Genomic DNA, 19,148 nt, shown 5'->3' on the forward strand with positions numbered 1-19,148 from the left:
TGATTCACTTGGGACCCAGAAATAGGTGCAAACAACTGCACTGTTAAGATCTCTCCTGTAGTAGATCCTCTAGATTGATTGTCTGAAGGAAATTCCCTTTCAAATGTGATCTGAACCTGAATATTTTGCCTTTGAATTATACAGAAAGGATGGGAAGGAGGACTGTCTCCTTCCTAAGGGAAAGGAAGTTTTAGAAGTTTGTACCTGGGAAGAGAAGATTGTGGATATTCTGAGCTTTAAATTGTGCTTCATCTAGACAGCAGGAACTTCCACGTTTTCTGCCTACCCTAATACAGCTCCACAACTTGTTTTTCTATTTCACTTCCTGCTCTGCCTTTTGTTAGGTGGTCCTGATGTGTAAATGGAGTTATTGCAAAAGAATATTAAAGAAGAAAAGTATCAGAATTCTGTAATGGGAAGTGATTGTCCCTATTTACATTGTGGCCATGTTTTCCAGCTGAAGGCCTGCCTTTTCGGTACAATGAGAACAGCACCAGTGTGAGTGTAACACAGCGCCTAGATCGAGAGGAGAGAGAGAGATACGAGCTGATCGCCAAATGCACCGTGAGAGAAGGCTTCAGGGAAATGGAGGTTGAGGTGCCCTTCCTCATCAATGTGTTAGATGAAGATGACTCTCCTCCCTTCCTTCCCAACGGCACTGACACTGCAGATGCTGTCGTGGAGTTCAACAGAAAAGAGGTAATGTTCTCCTTTATTTGGTCCCTGAAATCAGGAGCACAGTGATTGTAGGGAGGGTCACTAACATCAAGGATGTTGCTTTAATGCCCTCCTCCTATTTATTCTTAACTGTGCCAAGGTGATCGTTCATGAAGTCTGAACCCCTGAATGTCTTCCTGAATGCCTCCTGCACATGTATACCCACTGCTTCAGTAGAGAAGTGTGCAAGTGGGCTCTTTGGCTCTTCCTACCTAATTGGGCAGTGGTATATATAAGAAACTTCCTTATGGGCCTAAATGATGCATATTTCATGAGAGGATTTTTAATCCATAACAGCAGCCTTGTTTTGCAGTCAGATTTCCATTCAGAGTATGTTTTGCTCATAGTTAAGTTTGAAAGAGAAAGGATTGATTTTAGGATTTTGCTGCCACCTCCAGACTAGAACAAGCACTTACAAGATGCCCATGAATGTATGACGTTTGTCTGGTCATAAAGCAACTCCTGTTTGCTTTTGAGAACTTTAAGATTTGTGAGTATCACTTCTCTCTGGATGAGAAAAAGGGAAATTATCATTAAACTGTTTTAGAAAGTAGTATAGTATCTCTGAAATTATATGCCCAAAAAGTGTTCAGAATATACTTTTCACTGTCAATTTGCAGTGGAAAAAAAACATGTTCAGAAACTTTCAATGTTTTCTATTAACTAAATAAGCCTTGAGCAACAGAATTGCTAATAAAAGTATTAAAAGCTATGTGGATTTGATGTCCAGGTAGAAAATACAGTCTAGTAGATTAAACAGAAGACAGACAACTAATGCCATTTCTGTCATTTCAGGTACTAAGTTTGATGAGTGTGACTTTATTTCCTTGTCTTTTAATTGCATGTATTATTTGTCTGCTCTGTAAGTAGTACTGTAGAATGACATTGATTAAATATTAAATTAAATATGATATACTATTCTTGAAATTTATTTATACACATAGATGTATATGTGCACTCACTTCCTACCTCAAATGTTTGGCATATAATAATAATATAATAATTATAAAAATAATAAATTATAAAAATAATAAATTGTATTTTAGATGCAGACTAAAATAATTATATGGCAATGTATTTTTCACCATTACCTTGGTGTCTGCTGTCTTTCTTTTGAGCCATCCAACACTTTTTCACCTCTACATAAGCAGTTAAGGATTCTCTGGGACTGATGTCTGTAGCACATGTTCTCATCAATTTTATTGCAACATGCTTATAGGACTAGGAGCGGTGAAGTACTGGAGTTGATGCACAAGCCAGAGCCCTTGCATTACCTGATACTCTCTCCCTCCCTAGCTGTAATGATCAAAGCAAAATCTAGTTGAAAAGAAGATTGCCAAGGTGTCACTTACAGTTATTTGTTTGTTGACTGTTGGTTGGTTGTGTTTGTGGTTTTTTTTTTTTTTTTTTTTTTTTTTTACCAGGAAGGTTGCCATTCTCTGCATCCTAAAATATTTGTTTGGAAAGGTGCTTCATTAGTTAATTAAAAAAAAAAAAAAAGAGCAAATGGATTGAGTACTCCTAGTTGCACGAGCTGGAAACAGTGCATCTTGAAGCTTGAATTAGTGCTCCTCACTAATTCACCCAAAAGCCTATCTTTGAACTGGATTAAGTGGAGATTGCTGTATCCAAAAAACGAACACTGAGACCAGATATGGTGTCCCTCCTTGAGCTCTGGAAGTAGCTACGAATACTAACCTGCTGTAATAAAATGTTTCTATGTATTTCCTGGAAGAAGAACGACATAAAAGTTAGAAATAGTGGTATCCTGAAGCTTAAAATGGATTTGAATGTAAGAATGAACCTGAGTGAAAGTTGTAAGGTTTTATATGACCAATTTTAATCTCCTAAATGTATGTCAAAGGAAGAAAACTTCAAGATCATTCAGCATGTCATTTCTGATTTCCTTCCAGGGAACTGTCCTTGCAACGCTAACTGTGTATGATGCAGACACCACACCCATTTATCCCCTTGAAAGCAGCAGAAAGAAATACACAGGAACAATAATTACTGACGATCCATGGATAAATGAAACATTTCGGGTGGAGCACATTTTTGAAGAAATCCACTTTAGCCCAAATGGCAGCCAAGTGAGGGGAACTCAACATGAATACAGTAAGATCTCTTTCTTTGAATAAAAAAGTTACTTGACAACTGCTATTTTAACTCTTCCAAGCATTTTGTAAATATTAAGCCAAAGAAAGCTGAGGGATTTTAAGTTAAGCAAAACAGCGAGCTTTAAACCTGTGCTGAAAAAAAATGATGCATCTCTGTGATAGAGAAAATATAGGACAAAGTTCATAGTACAGAGAAGCAAGAGGTTGTGATCATAGGCTTTTCAGCAGGGTCTGAAGGGAAGATCACCTCATCATACATCTTCAAACCTCTTGAGTAACACAGAGCATAAATCCATAGTAGCATATTTCTACCTGCTTTTGTTTCCTATTAGCAATAGCTTTGATGTTTTTAATTTGGGGAAGGAAGTACAACATCAAAAAACACATTCTGAGATAATGTGGGTCTGTAACAGACTGATCTTTTCTCTTGCAGAACTGGTACTGAATAAAAGTATTTCAGTCACAGAGCATCGTTCCTTCCAGTTGGATGTTCTGGTGAACGACACAGAATTTAATGGTCCAGAAAGATCAGTGATGCTTCATTTCAATGTCTCCATACTTCCTGTCAGCATTCAGTTTCCAAACACAACTTATCGCTTCACAGTAAACCGAAACGCTCAACGTTTTGCACAAGTAAGATCTGGGTTAATTATACCTCCACTCTGTTAGAAACCGAGCCAGTATATAGAGCATGGGAGTGAAATGTAGGTAATCTAAATTCTGTTTCTTGATTCTGACTCTAATTCATATGCACATGAAGTTTAGCTGTCTGTGTTTCAAGGTACAGTCTGAAACTGCATATGAGATATGAAATAGGAGTATTTCAAAACTGCTTCTTGTTTCTTCCTCGTTGATTTGGCTATACTGGCATAATCGTAGCTATTTCACTCCTAATTGTTTATTTTTAGCAATTACATGCTCATTTCTATCTCCCTCTGTGGAACGCTTGAGCTTATTTCTACTTTTTTTTTTTCTTTTTTTCCTTACATAAAGCTTTCAGGAATTCTTCCAGAGTTGGCACATAAACGTGTTCTCCCAATGGCATGTGGTTAAAGCATTGACTGTAGCTATTTTAAGTAGAATCAATGAAAAACGTGACATCAGTTTGGCTGCTGCTGGATATTGACATGGTGGATATCGGGTAGACTGGACCATAGCTCTTGCATGGCATAATAGCAGAATAGAAACTATCTGTGGAAACATTAATAAGCAGAAATAGAAGTGTGTATTATATTCAGAGGAACTTGCAACCATTACTGGCTTATGCAGAAATAACTGGAAAAATATCAACAGCAAAAAAATGTTTGCCTTACCTATTGGAGCCCCAGCTCTACATTTTCCAGTATGTTAATATCTTTTCTCTCCATAATGGGTAGTTCGTAATTAATGTGTTTCCTAATTTAACCCTCAATTTAGTTTAATCACCACCATTGCTATTAATATTGCCTTCCAGAAACACCTTCTAACAGGTTGACATTAATCATGAGAAAATTGCAATGTAATTGCTGTGGAACATGTACATTAATAAGGAAGCAGTTCAATACAGGTAGTGTTATGAAAGTGATTATTAAAAACATCAATGAGGGGCCATTTTGAGGGAGCTGCTGAAAAGCGCCTCTCATAACTAAATAAAGCTGTAATGCTTCTAGTGTGTTTGCACAGAGAGAAGGACTGAAACTAAAACATGATTATCCCAAGTACAGAGAACTGGTTTAGTTCATTAGGAGTCTTCTAAGGAAGAATTCAGTTTTATTCATCTTTAAGACTCTGACTGGTTGTGAAAAGAAAGGAAAGCTGAGTATAATTCATGTTTATATATTTAATCTGATGGAATGCATTATGATCTGATAGCTTTTGAGAGACCAGTGAAAATGTTGTTGCTTGGTCATGGGGCATTTTACCCCTAGACTGCACAGCACAGCCTAAAAGAAAAGATTCCAAGTGCGTTCACATAGCAGGCTTCTTAGGAAAATGACTGCTATAGGGTATTTAGTGATTCCTTCCTTACTGCAACTTTAAACTCCGTGGTCTGTTAGCAGCTTGAGAGCATATTCTGTGCTTTTTGAACTGTCACAATACTTCTACTGTTAAATTTGGGGTATTTTTGGTAGCACTTGGTTGTGAATGATTTATTCTCAGTAGTGTCCAAAGATATTGCCTAGAGATGGCATGAAATCAGTGGTTTTCATCCTAGAAGAAATAATTATGAAGATGCTTAAGGTAGTCATAGTCTAACCCTTAGCATCTAAAAATGCTAGGACGTATTTCCATGTATGTTTCAATATGACTGTAACTGTAAAAAGTGGGGAAACCTATTAGGTTAGCATCAATCTATAAAAATTAATTGATTTCTTGTTTTTGTGTGCAATCAGACATTATGTACATGTAGAGGTTTACAATATTATTAAGAATTACTGAATTCATTCTCTATCGTCCAAACTAAATTTGGTTAAACCATCTGTATCTGCGCATGCTCTGAATTGTCTGATGTGTGCATTTAAAGTCTGATAGTATATAGTTCGTTAGTTCCAGAATGGCATAACTAAAACAAATGAGCATGGGAAAGCTATAATTTTTTGTGTTTTCTTGGTATAGTCATACATTTGAAAAAGAATGTTAGGGTTTCTGGGAGCAATAGCACATTTCAGTAATGGTGCAGTTTCACTGGGTGGCAGTAGTAGCAGGGAAAAATCATTCGTCACATGAACTCCAAGTCTGTGGGAAGAGATCTCTTTTCGTGTTGCCTAAATGTAAATTCATAAAGAGGTTTTGTTCTGATTCTAGACCATCAAAATTCAGAACACATCCTGGCTCTGGAGATGATTTATCTGATCAGCTAAACTATCTTCTACGTATTTCTGAGACCATATTTGAACTTCCAGTGTGGTCAGGTTTGGAGCACAAGTCAACATAAGCAGTTTAGTCCCCAGCACTTCACATTATTCAAGTTGTCTGCATAATTAGCCACGATGTGCCAGAGCAATGAGGAAAAGTACTGAGCCAAATCAATATGAAGGCTGAACTGTCTCCTGCCCTAAGGAAAACACAAGAGCGTGAAGAAATGATTAACTGCTGGGCTGATGCCATTTGTCTATCTCAGCAGCTAAATGAATTGAATAACAGAAGCATGGCCTGATGGTACTGGCTTGCCCACTGGCATTTAACTTATCAAAGAACTTAAAGCCCTATTGACATTTACTGAGATAAATGATGAATAATATAGGGTGAGATTTTTAAAGAGCTTATATGTCGAAATGTCCCTGGAATTCAGTGAAGAGGAACATTATCATTATCCAGACTTTATTAAATTCTGAAGCTCAAAAGATGGATTTTTCTGTTCCTATTTCTGCTAATGATATTTCTGCTATTTTTGCTATAATTTTGCTATATTTCTGCTCTAATTAACTAATTGGGTGTCTTACAAAATGCGTCTTTGTAGATACCTCCACTGTATTTTAATGGTAGCCCTGATTATCAGGCTATTTTCTACCTTCCTCATAAAAAAGATGAGTTGTCTGTGTCTACTTTCTTTCTATGGGACGAAGCCCTGCTGCATTTGGGATCCAGAACCTGCAAGGCAGGGTAAGGTTATAAGCTTGAGCTTTCCCTAATGGAACAAGATGGCAAGAAGGCTAAGCCCATATTTGGCATAGAAAATTGTTGACTAGGGTATTTTTTGCTTCTCCTGAAGTGATAGAAAGAAAGCAATACTGGTCTGTGCTCTACAGTAAGGACATTCTGCTCTTCGGTACCCCCATCTTTATGTGGTCTCTGATCAAAAGAGGGTGCCAGTACAAAGAAATGGTGACAGATAGCAAGAAAAGACAGTTTTAGTGTGGTCAATATAAGGATTAATACCATGGTACATCACTGCTGCATCACGAAAGCATCACAGCAGCAGTTGAAATACACATTGCCAATTGCAATGCAACATCAAAACTAAGATGATGTGGTCCTGGATGGGTCCTGTCTAGACGCTGTGTCTAGACAAATTTTATGAACAGCTTCAGTCTTGCCTTTTTCTTTCTGCCAGTCCCAGCATGATGCAGGGAGGAGACAGCATGGAAGCGAACTACCAGAAACAGCCCAGCTTGTGATTCCTTTAATAGTCTTTGTGTGCTACCGTCACTGCCGCTAAAGAGAAAAAACAAAACCCAACACATGGTGCCAAGTGACCAGTCAGTAGTATGAATGGGAACATGACATTAAAGAGGATTGTTCTATGACAGTTATCCTTCTAGGATTACAAGAGCATCCTCTCTGACTTTAAATAGTCCAGTTTCATAGGAAAATGTATTAGTAAAAAAAAAAAGAAATAGTTTTTTACATTCTTTAATAGCAATACTAAAGCCAAGATGTAGACATAAGCTTTTTTACCAGCTGTAGTGGTACTTGAAAACATATCTTAACCAAAGCCTTTGAAAAGAATTCATCACAAGGTCCTCTTAAATAATACCCCATCCTTCGCATTGTGGTTTTTCCTGCAAGGAAAGCTGATTTGTCCGGATCTGATCCGAATCCCACTGTAGTAAATGGAAAAACCAAAGTGAGCTGGACCGGAGACAGGGTTTTACATTCCATTGCTTCTTAGATGAATTGTTTGGGACTGAAGACTGCTTTAGCATACATATTCTGGCAGGCAGAAAATCAAATATGGCAAATCCACATATTTTCATTTTTAGATGAATATGTTTAAAAAAATTCAAAGGGGAAACAGTGAGGTTCTTCTTCCTTTTAAGGCTTTCATAAAACTCTGCTGGCCAGAAACTTTTGACTGTAGTATTACAAAACCTGCACATTAGCATTTTCTATTTCTGTCTTATTTGAGAAGACTCTCAGCTTTGTTCACACTGAAGTGTTTGCTTTCTCAAGGAAATATGAGCTTTTCTCACAGATCAGCCTGGGGCGGAACAGGGACTGAACCCAGACTTTCCCAAATCACAAGGTTATGTTATCACTGAACACTGCCTACCACCAGCGGCAGGCACCAAATGTCATTAGGTCTCTTGGCCAAGGCTTTTGTTTTGCTACACAAAAGACAATGGGTAATCCTTTACCCCTCTTTCTTACTGAGAATGAATCACTTTTGAAGGACTTGAATAAATTGCATTTGAAGGATTAGCTCAGTAGATGAGGTGTTCAGTGCTGTTTCACACAGTATTCTCTTGGAGACTCTTGCTGCTCATGGCTTGGACGGGTGTATTTCTTGGCCTGAATCAGGAATAGATGGCCAATAGGACTAGGGAAGTGATTTTACTTTTCTCTACAGCATTGATGAGACTGCACCTCAAGTGCTGCGTTCAGTTTTGGGCCCCTCAGTACAAGCTGCTGCTCAACCAAGTGCAGGGATGAGCAGTGAAGCTGGTGAAGAGTTCTAGGAGACAAGACTTAACAGGGAGTGACTGAGGGAACTGGGGCTGTTTAGTCTGGAGGAGGCTGAGGAGAGATGTCAAGTCTCTTTAGAACTGCCTGAAAGACTGCTGAGAAGAAGTTGTCAGTCTCTGTTCTCAGGTGTTAAACTACTGGATGCAATGAAACCTAGGTTGCACTAGAGAAAGTTTAGATTGGCCATCAAAAAGAAGGGAGGGTGGTTAAACAGGCTGCCCAGGGAAGTGGTGGAGTCCCCATCTCTGGAGGTATTTAAGAGATGTGTGGAGGCAGCACTAAGGAAGATGTTTTACTGAGAGGATTCAGTAGGTCAAGTTTACTGTTGGACTTGATGAACTTGGTGGTCTTTTCCCCAAAAATAGATGATTCTGTGATTCAGGTACTGCATTGATTTTAAAATATCAAAACGTATAAAAACAAATTAAATGCTGAACTGCACACGATGAAGTATTCTTCATTTTCTTTTAGGGATTTTTGTAAAGCACAGAATATTTTTGATGTTTGGATTTGTTTCTGTTGTCTACGACTACTTTGTTGTTGTTTGAGCCTAGATAGGAAAAGTCTGCATCGAAAACTGTATGAAATTCCGTGGTGTGAACATCACCTACAAGTTGCTGTCCCCCAATGTAAGCTGCTATGCTGTTGGCATACTTCAAGGCCGAGAAGACAAATATGGAAGCGTTTATGTGAATGATTCCTCTGTGCTACTTAGACCCGAATGCAAAGAAATACAATACACTGTTCAAGCTACAGACAAGCAGAGCAGGAAACACACCAAAACCCTCCTCACTGTTGTATTAGAAGGAACTGGTAAGTACCTGAGCCTGAGCAACAAGATAAAGATTGCAAAATTTGTTTTTATTAGGTGTTCTGATTCAGACCCAACTGTAACAGATATTTGTCCAAGAACTAGTGCATGTAAAGTGGTGTATCGTATGTGATTCCTAATGCTCATCATCGTATGAAGTCACAATTCTCTGATCTAACTGGATTTATTTGTCTCTCTCCCTACTTTCCCCTACCATTTTGATATATATATTTTTAAATTTTGCTTAACATTCGTGTAGCAATTTCACTGACTTAAATTTAATGAAAAGGTCACTAAGGCAGAGTGTGTTTGAAACATTTTGTGACAGCTGCAGCAGAAGATGGTTACATTGAAAATATTTCAATGTATTGAAATAATAATAATTCACTTTGTGCAGAAACTTAAAAAACTACCTGATAATGTCTGCATTTCCCTTGTTTCATATCGTAACTCCTATAGCCAGAGTGAATGATTTAAGGGAGAGGGAAAAAAAGGCCTGCAGAGGACTTCTTGTGCTGTCTTGAAATCACACATTAGAAAGCATTGCTCTTGGGCTCCTGCTTATTATTCCCCAGTATAAAACATTTTCACTTAGATGAAAGTTTTTCATGAAGCTTTAAGCACTTACAGTCCCCATTTTCCTGTAACCAAGGTGCATATTTTTACTGTCTTGGGCACTGACTGTGTGCCATCAAGCAATGACCATGCTATCATGATCTTACTGTTTAATTTCATAAAAGAGTAACACCTGGATTTTTAAGTGTTACATGAACTAATTGATCAGGTCAGTGTTCACTCTCTCCTCTCTTTCCTCATCTTTCCTTTCTTCCTATCTGCCCCGAAGAAAGGAATTTCCCTTATGATTTGATCTAACTTGCTTGTGTATTCATTTTCCTTGTACTGATTTGACAGCAAGCCCTCTTCCCAACAGTTTTTAAAAAAGAAGAGGACTGCCCTGACTCCTGTGCTATGAGTAAGCACCTTGCTGAATGTGAAGAGTGTGGTGGCCTGGGAGCGCTAACAGGAAGATGCCAGTGGAGACAGGGGAGTGGAAAAGGTTTGTATCTCTTGTATGAAGTCAAATTCTTCTTTAGCTGTAACTGTGCTTTTGACTTCCATGGATATAAACTGATTTATTCTAGATGGACAACATGGCATAGTGAGTTACCCAGAAGCTGTGGTTAAAATAAACAAGCAAACGAAAATCCCCCATAAAACATAATACCCAAATGGAACATTCATTCTTTGTAGGAAGGAAAACGATGTTCGTTTGGAATGGTCCTTGCTCTTCTTTTTGGTGGGTTGAACATGATACTTGTAACACAAGGTGCTAGACTACAGATTGGATTTGTATCAGTTTAACAGGAATGGACAATTTAAAGCTCTGCAACCATCAGTTGAATTTGAAAGATGTGTTTGTAGTGTTTATGCAGTTGTCTGTTTTTCTGTTAATAGGAATCACCACAAACTATTCCACATGCACCCCAAGTATCAAGACTTGTCCAGATGGCACCTGTGATATCGTGGAGAGCAAAGATCCAGCTATTTGCCCCCAGGACTGCACAAGTATGGAAATGCTTTAGGCTTGGCTTTTCTGTGTCACAATTCACTGTTCATTAAGTTCTGCTTTCTTAACATCGGATACTTTTATATGCTGCGCATATTTATTTCTGCATTATTATATCTGTATATGAATCATACAACAGTGTCAAGTTTATGGGGACTCATTTTGTTATTTTGAAGCCAGTCAGCTAACACCTTTTGGCTGTCAGAGCAAGGTTGGGTTTCCTTCTCATCGCTCTGCTCCCCCTCTTAATTTGCAAGTGGTGTTTTTTTCAGTGGAGGTATTTACTTGAATAAATACTAATATTATGCAAGTTAACACCATATTTCCAAACTTTGGCACACAGAAATAAAAATCCTGCCTATTTTCACTACCATTTAAATAAGTAGAAATAAATTCCAGTTTGAAACCAGATGTGCTCTGAAAGGGTCACTTTCAGAAATGCACTTGGCCTTATTTGACTAGAAACCATCAAAATTATTCCCTCTCTATTTTTAAGGTACGTGCAGAGGTTCACATGAACAGCATTTGGGAAGGGAGAATTGAAATGTTTTTTCTTCAGTGCATCTGTCTTCATTTCACTCACTCTCATTGCTGCCCATAGCTTCACGTTCTCAAGTCACCCTGAAGATACGAAGGCTAGCAAAACATTTGACTGTATTGCAATTTAAATCTATTACGAGATGATTGCTTTTAATTGCATCTTTTTATACAGGATCTGGTATCTAATTGATGGATAAAGACATAGCTATCTTAATGGTTCTTGGCTATGGAATTGTACACTCTAAATTTACATTCTAAAAAGAAGCCTTTGAGGAACTGATGTTTTATCATAGTCTAGAACCTAAGTTACTCTATGAAAATCAATTAATAATCAGCTTGGTCTTTCTCACATGAAAAAAAAAAAAAAAGGTGATTGTGTATTTTAAATTACTTTTATCACATTATTACATTAGAGTGCATAAAACCCAATCTTTAATGTGGCAGAAATGGTTGAAGTGAATGCAAGTAATTAATCATCTGAAAAGAATTACTTTTTTTTTTTTTGTAGTAACAGAAATCAGTTGTCATTCTAAAAGTGGAAATATCTGTGCAAGGGTCTGTAGTGCTAAGACATACAGTATGCAACATTTATAGCATCAAATGCTTTGCTTGACAGAAGCCTGAAAGAAATACTGGCTTATTGGATAATAGAAGCAGGCAAGCAAGGGAAGCTTTCAAGATGTTGTATATGCTTCTTTAATGTCTGAATTGGAAAATTTTATATGGGATTTGGTACAATTCAGAACCTGGGATGGTGCCCAAAACCAATATACTTACAGAGGAAGAAATGAGAGTGTTTTGGGAGCTCAGAGGTACAGGAATGCCATTATATCAGCTTTTACTGGCAGAGAACATTTCTTTGGAAATGGTAAGTAATAAATAGAAAAGCCCCTGATGCATTAAGATCAAGGATATTCTTTAAGTACATGCAGTTGCTAAAATACTTGTTTTTATAATTCATCTGACATTATAATGGCTATGTGCTTGATTCCCAACGTTGCTTTTTCACACACTCTAACGCTATGAATATTACATTCGGGGCACTCAGCTGAAACAGCCAGAACTGTGCCCATCAAATAAAGGCAACCTAACTGCATTCTGAACAACACACGTCCTTGCTGTAACTGTTTCAGGGGCAGCTGCACGAAACAGCTTATCTTTGTAGGTTTCTCTGAACTTTGGCTTTTTGATACTGGAAGAAAATAACGTCTTTTGGCTTCTACCTTCCTTTGTTTTCAGCAGCAATCTGTTTCTGCCTTTGGTTGTGTCTGACAACTAGTATTCTCAGTTTTTGAATTTCTGGAGTTTCTACATGGCTTGGGATAGAATTACTGTTTTTCCTTTTTCCAAACGGTCATGAAGCAGGGAAAGTTCTTTCCCACCACAGAGCAGTGGAAACAACTGATGATTTGAAACAGGAGTAAATAAAATACTACTCAATTCAAAATAACACTGATAATTCTTGGAATTTCCCTACCAGCACTGAATTGGTGAAAAACACATTTATGGCTCACTGGAATACATATAGGAAGCTCCATGTTTTCAGTGTGGGTTGAAACATTCATTCTTTCCCTGCTGCGTTAAAACAAAAAAAAAAATGTCTTCAAATCCCTTGCTCAAGAACAGTTTGGATAGGACCTGCTCATCCTCTGCTTCCCCCTTTTTCCAGGTCCTCTGATTTTTCTGAGGCTAATGGAAACTTTATTTCATTATCATAATAAATGAAGTTGACTGGTGAGGGCATAAACTGGAATTTTTGGGAACACCACAGTGCTCTGAACAACAAGTTTTGTGACTCAGCAGTGACTCAGTCATACCCCAAATTAGCACACTGTGCTGGGTATAATTTAGTAGGCGTGCCCTTCTTGGAAAGATGACCAAAATCTGTCTGTTTTGCTTGGATACAAGTTGTTTTCACATTAGATAAGGAAGGATGTTTGCTTCCCTTTCGGCAAAAATGTCTTCCTCCTCGATTTCTGTTAAACATTCAAAAAAATATAAATGAAAGAGTCATTCATTCTGATATCAAATTAGGTGGGCAGGAGGAAAATGTTTTGGAATAATACAACTACTGAATATATCTTATTCACCTTTAGAATCCCTTTAGGGTTTAGATGATCTTTCTGAATGACAGTGTTTTACAGACGTAAGTAGGTATCGTTATCTCCATTTGATAATGGAACAAACAACATGCAGAACAGTGTGCTGAATTTCCCAAAGTCAGGTGAAATTGGCATCAGAACCAGGAACAAAACTCAAAGCTGTAGACTGCTGACTAAACTTTACCACTGGGCTGTGCAGCAACTCGGGCATGAAAAAATACCTAAGATCGTGGTAGAGAGAAACTGAAAGAAATAGGCTAGAGAAAATATTCTAGGGAGAATTCGGAAATGTAAAAGACATCTCTGATACAGAACTGTGATGCTTTATGAAGAAATGAAGTCTGAACAGCCATGAAACGATCATTTGAGGTGGAAGTTTGGCACGAAATAATGGGATTATACATTATGTTTTATGGTGTATGTGAAATTAGGAATGCATTTCAACTACACAATGCAAACATAATTATTTTATTTTTATTATACAAACATTTTAATCCAGAGTCTTCCATAATGGGAATAACAGCTAATCAGGTGAGATTCGAGCAGCCCAATATCCTCTCATTTCAGGACCTGAGAAATTTCAGCATTTTTGATCTACTCCAATGCTCAGAAATCCCTGTCGTTATCACTGCCCTGTGCTGCATTGTCAGTTTACAGATGCATACTAGGATGAATCTGTGGAAAACCTTGAGCTATTTTTAAAAATTATTTATTTTTAATTTAATGTCATGTGAGAATCTTGTTTCTGTCTTTGATTAGATGGAAATATTATTGGTGGTCATGGGAAAGGCACTGGAAATCTTGGAATTAAGTCAGGACATGGGATTTGTTACTGCTTCCCGAGACAGAACTGTTACTGTGAGAAAGATGATATCAAGGGTAAGTCGTCACCTGCTCTTGCCCATATTATTCTTTCCCTCTTTTTTTTATCTCCAATCTGTATATATGCAACAGTCTAAACTTCTGGACTTATTAATAAGCATTAGTATATCTGGTTCTTTATAATACCCTTTTGAGCAATATTGTTATTAAGAAACTGGTAGTATAAAATCCATTCAGAAGTGGCACTTTGACTTCTGCATGGAGACCGAAAACCTCCAGAGGGGGGAGGTTACTTCAGAGCTTCACTAAAGATTCTTTTTTTATCCATAAAGAACAGGTTGGCCATCTTTTGCTCTCCAGCAGTATTTGCATTTCAGTAAGACTCACCTGGTATTTGCAAAGACACCTAGGAGAATTAGAATAATGACTTCTATTACTCTCAAGTAATTCCAGCCTCCTAATCGCTTCTGAAAATCTCAGCTTCAAAATGTCAGATAGCCAACACCCATTGTGTGAGGAGGAGGAGTGGATCACTTAAACATCATCCTTTGTTTAAATGTAAAAGCTCTTTACAGTTCCTCAGAACAGATTAATGAGGATTAAATGCTGTTATTTTAAAATTGGTTTTATTATTGCAAATTATTTTATGTTTCTTATTAGCATTTATGTAACTAAACTAGAAAGAATATGCCTCAATAAATAAATTTTCTATAGGCATTAAAATAAAACAGGAAGCATAAATCTTGGGGCCTTATCTTCACATTTATTCCTTTCCCAGTTGCAGAAAATGATTTGCTGTTCCCAGTAGTTTTAGAGGTACAGCTTGCAGACAACATTACTAAGTTATCTGTGCATCTGAGGTCAGAGTCTCCTGGTGAAAAGCAATGTAAGGACGGCATGCTGCATCTCTCAGTTCCTGTGTGAAACAACTCCGTAGGAGTGATGTTTAGGGCACTTAGGCTTAAAGAAATCCTACCTGCAAAGAAAGACAAAAGTGCTTCTGGAAAAGATCAAGTGCATGTGGAGGAAATAATGCATATTGCATATAAACTTGCAGCATAAGCGTATTTTCACAAAAAATATCTTGTTAAATACAAAGCAGAAATATTCAGTCTCCTTCTTTAAAGTCTGGAAAGATGAAGATAAGTATTTTCTTATGTCCAACAAATCACATAATAATGAATTAAAATTCACATTTGAAGGTGATCTTATTTCATTGAATTGTTCTAATGTAAACTATTGTCCACAAGCAAAATCCAGTCACGTGCCTACAGGCATCTGAGTACAGTCAGAAGATCAGTATATGGCAGGCTGGGTCTGACTGTTAAGAAGAGTCTTAACAATAGCTGCGTCTACAAAGACAAGGAATATGGGATCAAGCTAGCTATCCTGACGTTTTACACAAACAGTTAAGCATTGAATTCCCTACTGGTATCCAAAGTAATAATAATAATAATTTAAAAAATGATAGGTGCAATGGGTATATTTTCAAACTTCTTTGAGAAAAGCCTATCAGATTTTCCTCCAACTTTTAAAATGATTTTGAGTTCTTTTTCTGTTGTACCTGTGCGTGCCACTTCATCTGCCAAATCGAAACTTGGAAACAGCAAGCAAAGTTCTAACACATTGTTCTTGGTCCACAGAGCAATTTTGTGATGAAGTGTGCAAGACTGTGATAGCAGGGGCAGTGCTGTTGTCCTTCATCATCTCTGTGCTGCTTTCTTCCTATTTCATCCATCGCTACCACAAGAATTCTCCAAAACCACCTATTGCCTCTGCAGAAATGACATTCCGGCGCCCAGCCCAATCGTATCCCATCAGTTATTCTTCTAGTAATGTCCGTCGACCTTCTTTAGACTCCATGGAGAACCAGGTGTCTGTAGACACCTTTAAGATACCGGTAAGCCAGATTTCATTTTACACCCGTATCTGCCTTGTCCACAAAGAAGGGTGCTTATATGTGCAGAAATGGAAATGCAGTCTGCTAAGAGAAACATCGAACTTAGATAACTGAAACAGAGGTGATGAGCACGTGAATGGAACTGAAGGTGGTAACTGAATAAACCATAATAATTTACTGCAGAAGGAAAGTACAGCCCCGTTTTTGTTATGTGTTGTTATAACGTATCTTTAGTTACAACTTGAGCCACTGTTTGAAATAAATGTAATCTGACATTATTAAAGTAATATAATTGTTTACATTGTTACATTTAACATAACATTGTTAAAATAATCTAAATGTAAGCTAGTAATCAGTGGGTTTGTAATCTCTGTGATGAGCACAGTGTCACAGCAAGGATAAAATTAGGGAGAAAAAAGAAAAAAGGTTGAGATCTGGTTTTGATGATCTTATATTCATATATACCTATATTCTGTAGGTATCAGTTGGCATGGGTATCTTACCCACACTTTAAGAATCTTTATCCAGTCAAACTGTCTTATCTTTACTCTGGCTTCTTCTGTGTTGGTAAATCACTTTCAGCTGGTGCATTTTCACGCACTAATGCAGCAGAGAAACACTGCCATATTATATGATATGTGAAAACATCAGATCAGTTTGGAGGTTTGTGCTGAGGTCTTCACAGCCTTTGTACTCTGTTTAATGTCTAATCTGGTGTGTACATCTGTCACCATTTTGCAAATTTAAAGCTCAGTAATACTCATTTCCTAAGAGGAGGACTGTTGTGTCTAACCAACTTTATTCTGCCTTATTCTGCAAGTAAAATTGATTAACTTCTCTCTGAAGTGTACGATCACTTATTCAAAGTTATTCTGAAAGCAAGCATTTATTCGTCATCACTTTGTTTCATTTGTAACCACTTTTCAAGCCTTTTAAAAATAATCTATTGTCCACAGGCTTTTTGAAGGATGTAATTTCAAGATAATGGTAAAACACTTGCAAAATGTTTAGAGGTTCAGAAGTTTTCAGAGCAACGCACTCATTAAATAACAAAGACTAACCAAAATTGTACACCAAAGCACACCTACTCCTGAAGAAACATTTCCTGTTGAACATTCCAGTGCCCCTAGTCGCTCCTGTTTTGATCCATTCTTATAGTGTTCCTTTTCTTTCCTGCAGGAAGATCCAAAGTGGGAATTCCCTCGGAAGAACCTGGTTCTAGGCAAGACTCTTGGAGAAGGAGAATTTGGAAAGGTTGTCAAGGCGACAGCTTTCAGGCTCAAGGGGAGAGCTGGCTATACTACTGTGGCAGTGAAAATGCTAAAAGGTACTTTCCCCCCTGCTTCTGAAATTAGTGGAAAATTGTTGCAGTCTCCGCATTGATTTTAAAATGGGCTACTATGAGAGTAAAAGGTCAGCTACAAACAACTGGTGCCATAGCCTCCATTTCTTCCAGAAGGTGTTTATTCTGACAGATTTCTGACCTTAGGGGATCTAGCATCACACTGATCCAAATAAGTTGATATCCACAATCAGTTTTAATTCATGATATTCAAGGGCTCTCTGTCTTAACGGAGCAAATGCATTTAATTTTGTTTTGCATTACTAGAAATATTGCAAGGGTTTGCTAATGCTTTCTGATTTTCTTTTTACCTCTATGTAGTTTTCTTCAGCAGAGTTTTCAAAATACATCACATTACAATCCTGGCAAGAGAAATAACAGGCCTATTAAGTTACTTACTTTTCTATTTGAGAATTCTGTCTACTTTCTGATCTACTTTTCACCTACTAGGTGAATCTCCATACCCAGATTTAATAGCCTAGTGCTTTCTTTGATGTCTTCATAAAACTTTAAAGCTTGGAAAAAATGTATGCCTAGGTTATGGTGAGATAATAATGTGAGACACCGAGCTCTCGTCTCTGTCTCTTTGTAGTAGTTTTCAGCCCCACATATACCTATTTCTATCCCATATGAAAAAAAGAAATTGCATTGAAAGAAAAACATGAAGAATATGTTTTGTTTGTTTGGTCTCTGAAGTGGGAAGTCTCCAGTATTACTGTGCTTTCCAGGTAGAAGCTGAATCCATGGCATGTAAACCACAGCTTTTGCCACCCCTAGGCCTGTTTTCTAATGACAGCATTGCCAGATAAGAAATGATAGTGAAGGAGGTCAATAGAAATGCTTAAACTTGTTCCCTTGTCGTTTATTCATCAGAGACAAAGGGCTGAAATGGATATTAAAGCTGTGTCCTTTTCTGTAGTTTGGTGTACTAAAACATATAAATGCATATAGTCCCTATACAGCAGGCACCTAGGAATATGGGGGACAAAGATGGAAAACAAGAACCTTCAGAAAGGCTTATGGATACGAGACAATGCCTTTAGCTGGGCAGCTAGCTCAAGCTGAATATACATACAAGTCTTTTTTAAAAAATCCATCTGCTACTGCTTGAGAGCAAAGATGCTGCATATTCCATCATTTTACCAAAGGAGTAAATGCATTATGAAGCATTTCCTACTTTCCAGGAGGTTCAGAGGAGATAGATCATATATATAAAATATAGATCTAAGTCTTTTCAGAATTGAAGACCAGTCAAGCAGCTCCTGCAGTGTTCAGGTAACAATTTGTGTATTCTTCTAATACACAGTTTTTCTTAGGCGTTATTTCATTTCATACTCATTTGTGCATTGAGTATCACAGGTTTCCTAACGCATTGTCATCAGCAACGTGGGACTGAGTTAAGATTCCAAGACATAGTGGTAAAAATGTTGCTTTTACTTGCAGATGATTTAACATTCAGCTTTCCCTAGCTATAAGTGCAGAACTGACAGTAGGAAAGAGTAGCCCTTTATTTTAAGCACCTTATTTAAATAAAATGATCTGACATTTACAGTAATGCTTCAGGCTCTAATGAATCCCTTTGTAATGTAAATTACTTTGCACATAGTCACTTGAAATTTCGTTTTCCTACTTTGTTGCAGAGAACATTTGGCATTGCTGGAAATATTTATTTTTTATTGTTTTAACTTCAGTCAAGTGTAAGAAAGATTGCATTAGTCCCAAGCACTCTATAAAATACCGCCAGGGATAAAGAATGGTTATTTTGGATCAGGCCAACATCGTCCATCCTTTCCCTGTTATGTACAACAGAATTAGCTTTATCCTCATATGCAGAGGGTTTTTCAG

General features: G+C 37.5%; 1 protein-coding gene across 5 annotated transcripts in view; it reads left to right on the forward strand.

Moving 5' to 3' along the window:
* RET (ret proto-oncogene) overlaps positions 1-19,148 on the forward strand; it is a 149,200-nt gene that overhangs the window by 113,365 nt on the left and 16,687 nt on the right. For all 5 annotated transcript variants that reach the window (XM_048944664.1, XM_048944666.1, XM_048944667.1 and 2 more), the window contains 9 exons: positions 458-699; positions 2,631-2,832; positions 3,268-3,467; positions 8,774-9,032; positions 9,962-10,087; positions 10,486-10,596; positions 13,999-14,118; positions 15,705-15,961; positions 17,141-17,288. In XM_048944664.1, the coding sequence (XP_048800621.1) occupies positions 458-699; positions 2,631-2,832; positions 3,268-3,467; positions 8,774-9,032; positions 9,962-10,087; positions 10,486-10,596; positions 13,999-14,118; positions 15,705-15,961; positions 17,141-17,288 (1,665 nt within the window). The remainder of the gene's footprint in view (positions 1-457; positions 700-2,630; positions 2,833-3,267; positions 3,468-8,773; positions 9,033-9,961; positions 10,088-10,485; positions 10,597-13,998; positions 14,119-15,704; positions 15,962-17,140; positions 17,289-19,148) is intronic.

Source organism: Lagopus muta, chromosome 5 (assembly GCF_023343835.1).
Source record: "Lagopus muta isolate bLagMut1 chromosome 5, bLagMut1 primary, whole genome shotgun sequence".
Taxonomy (NCBI): Eukaryota; Metazoa; Chordata; class Aves; order Galliformes; family Phasianidae; genus Lagopus; species Lagopus muta.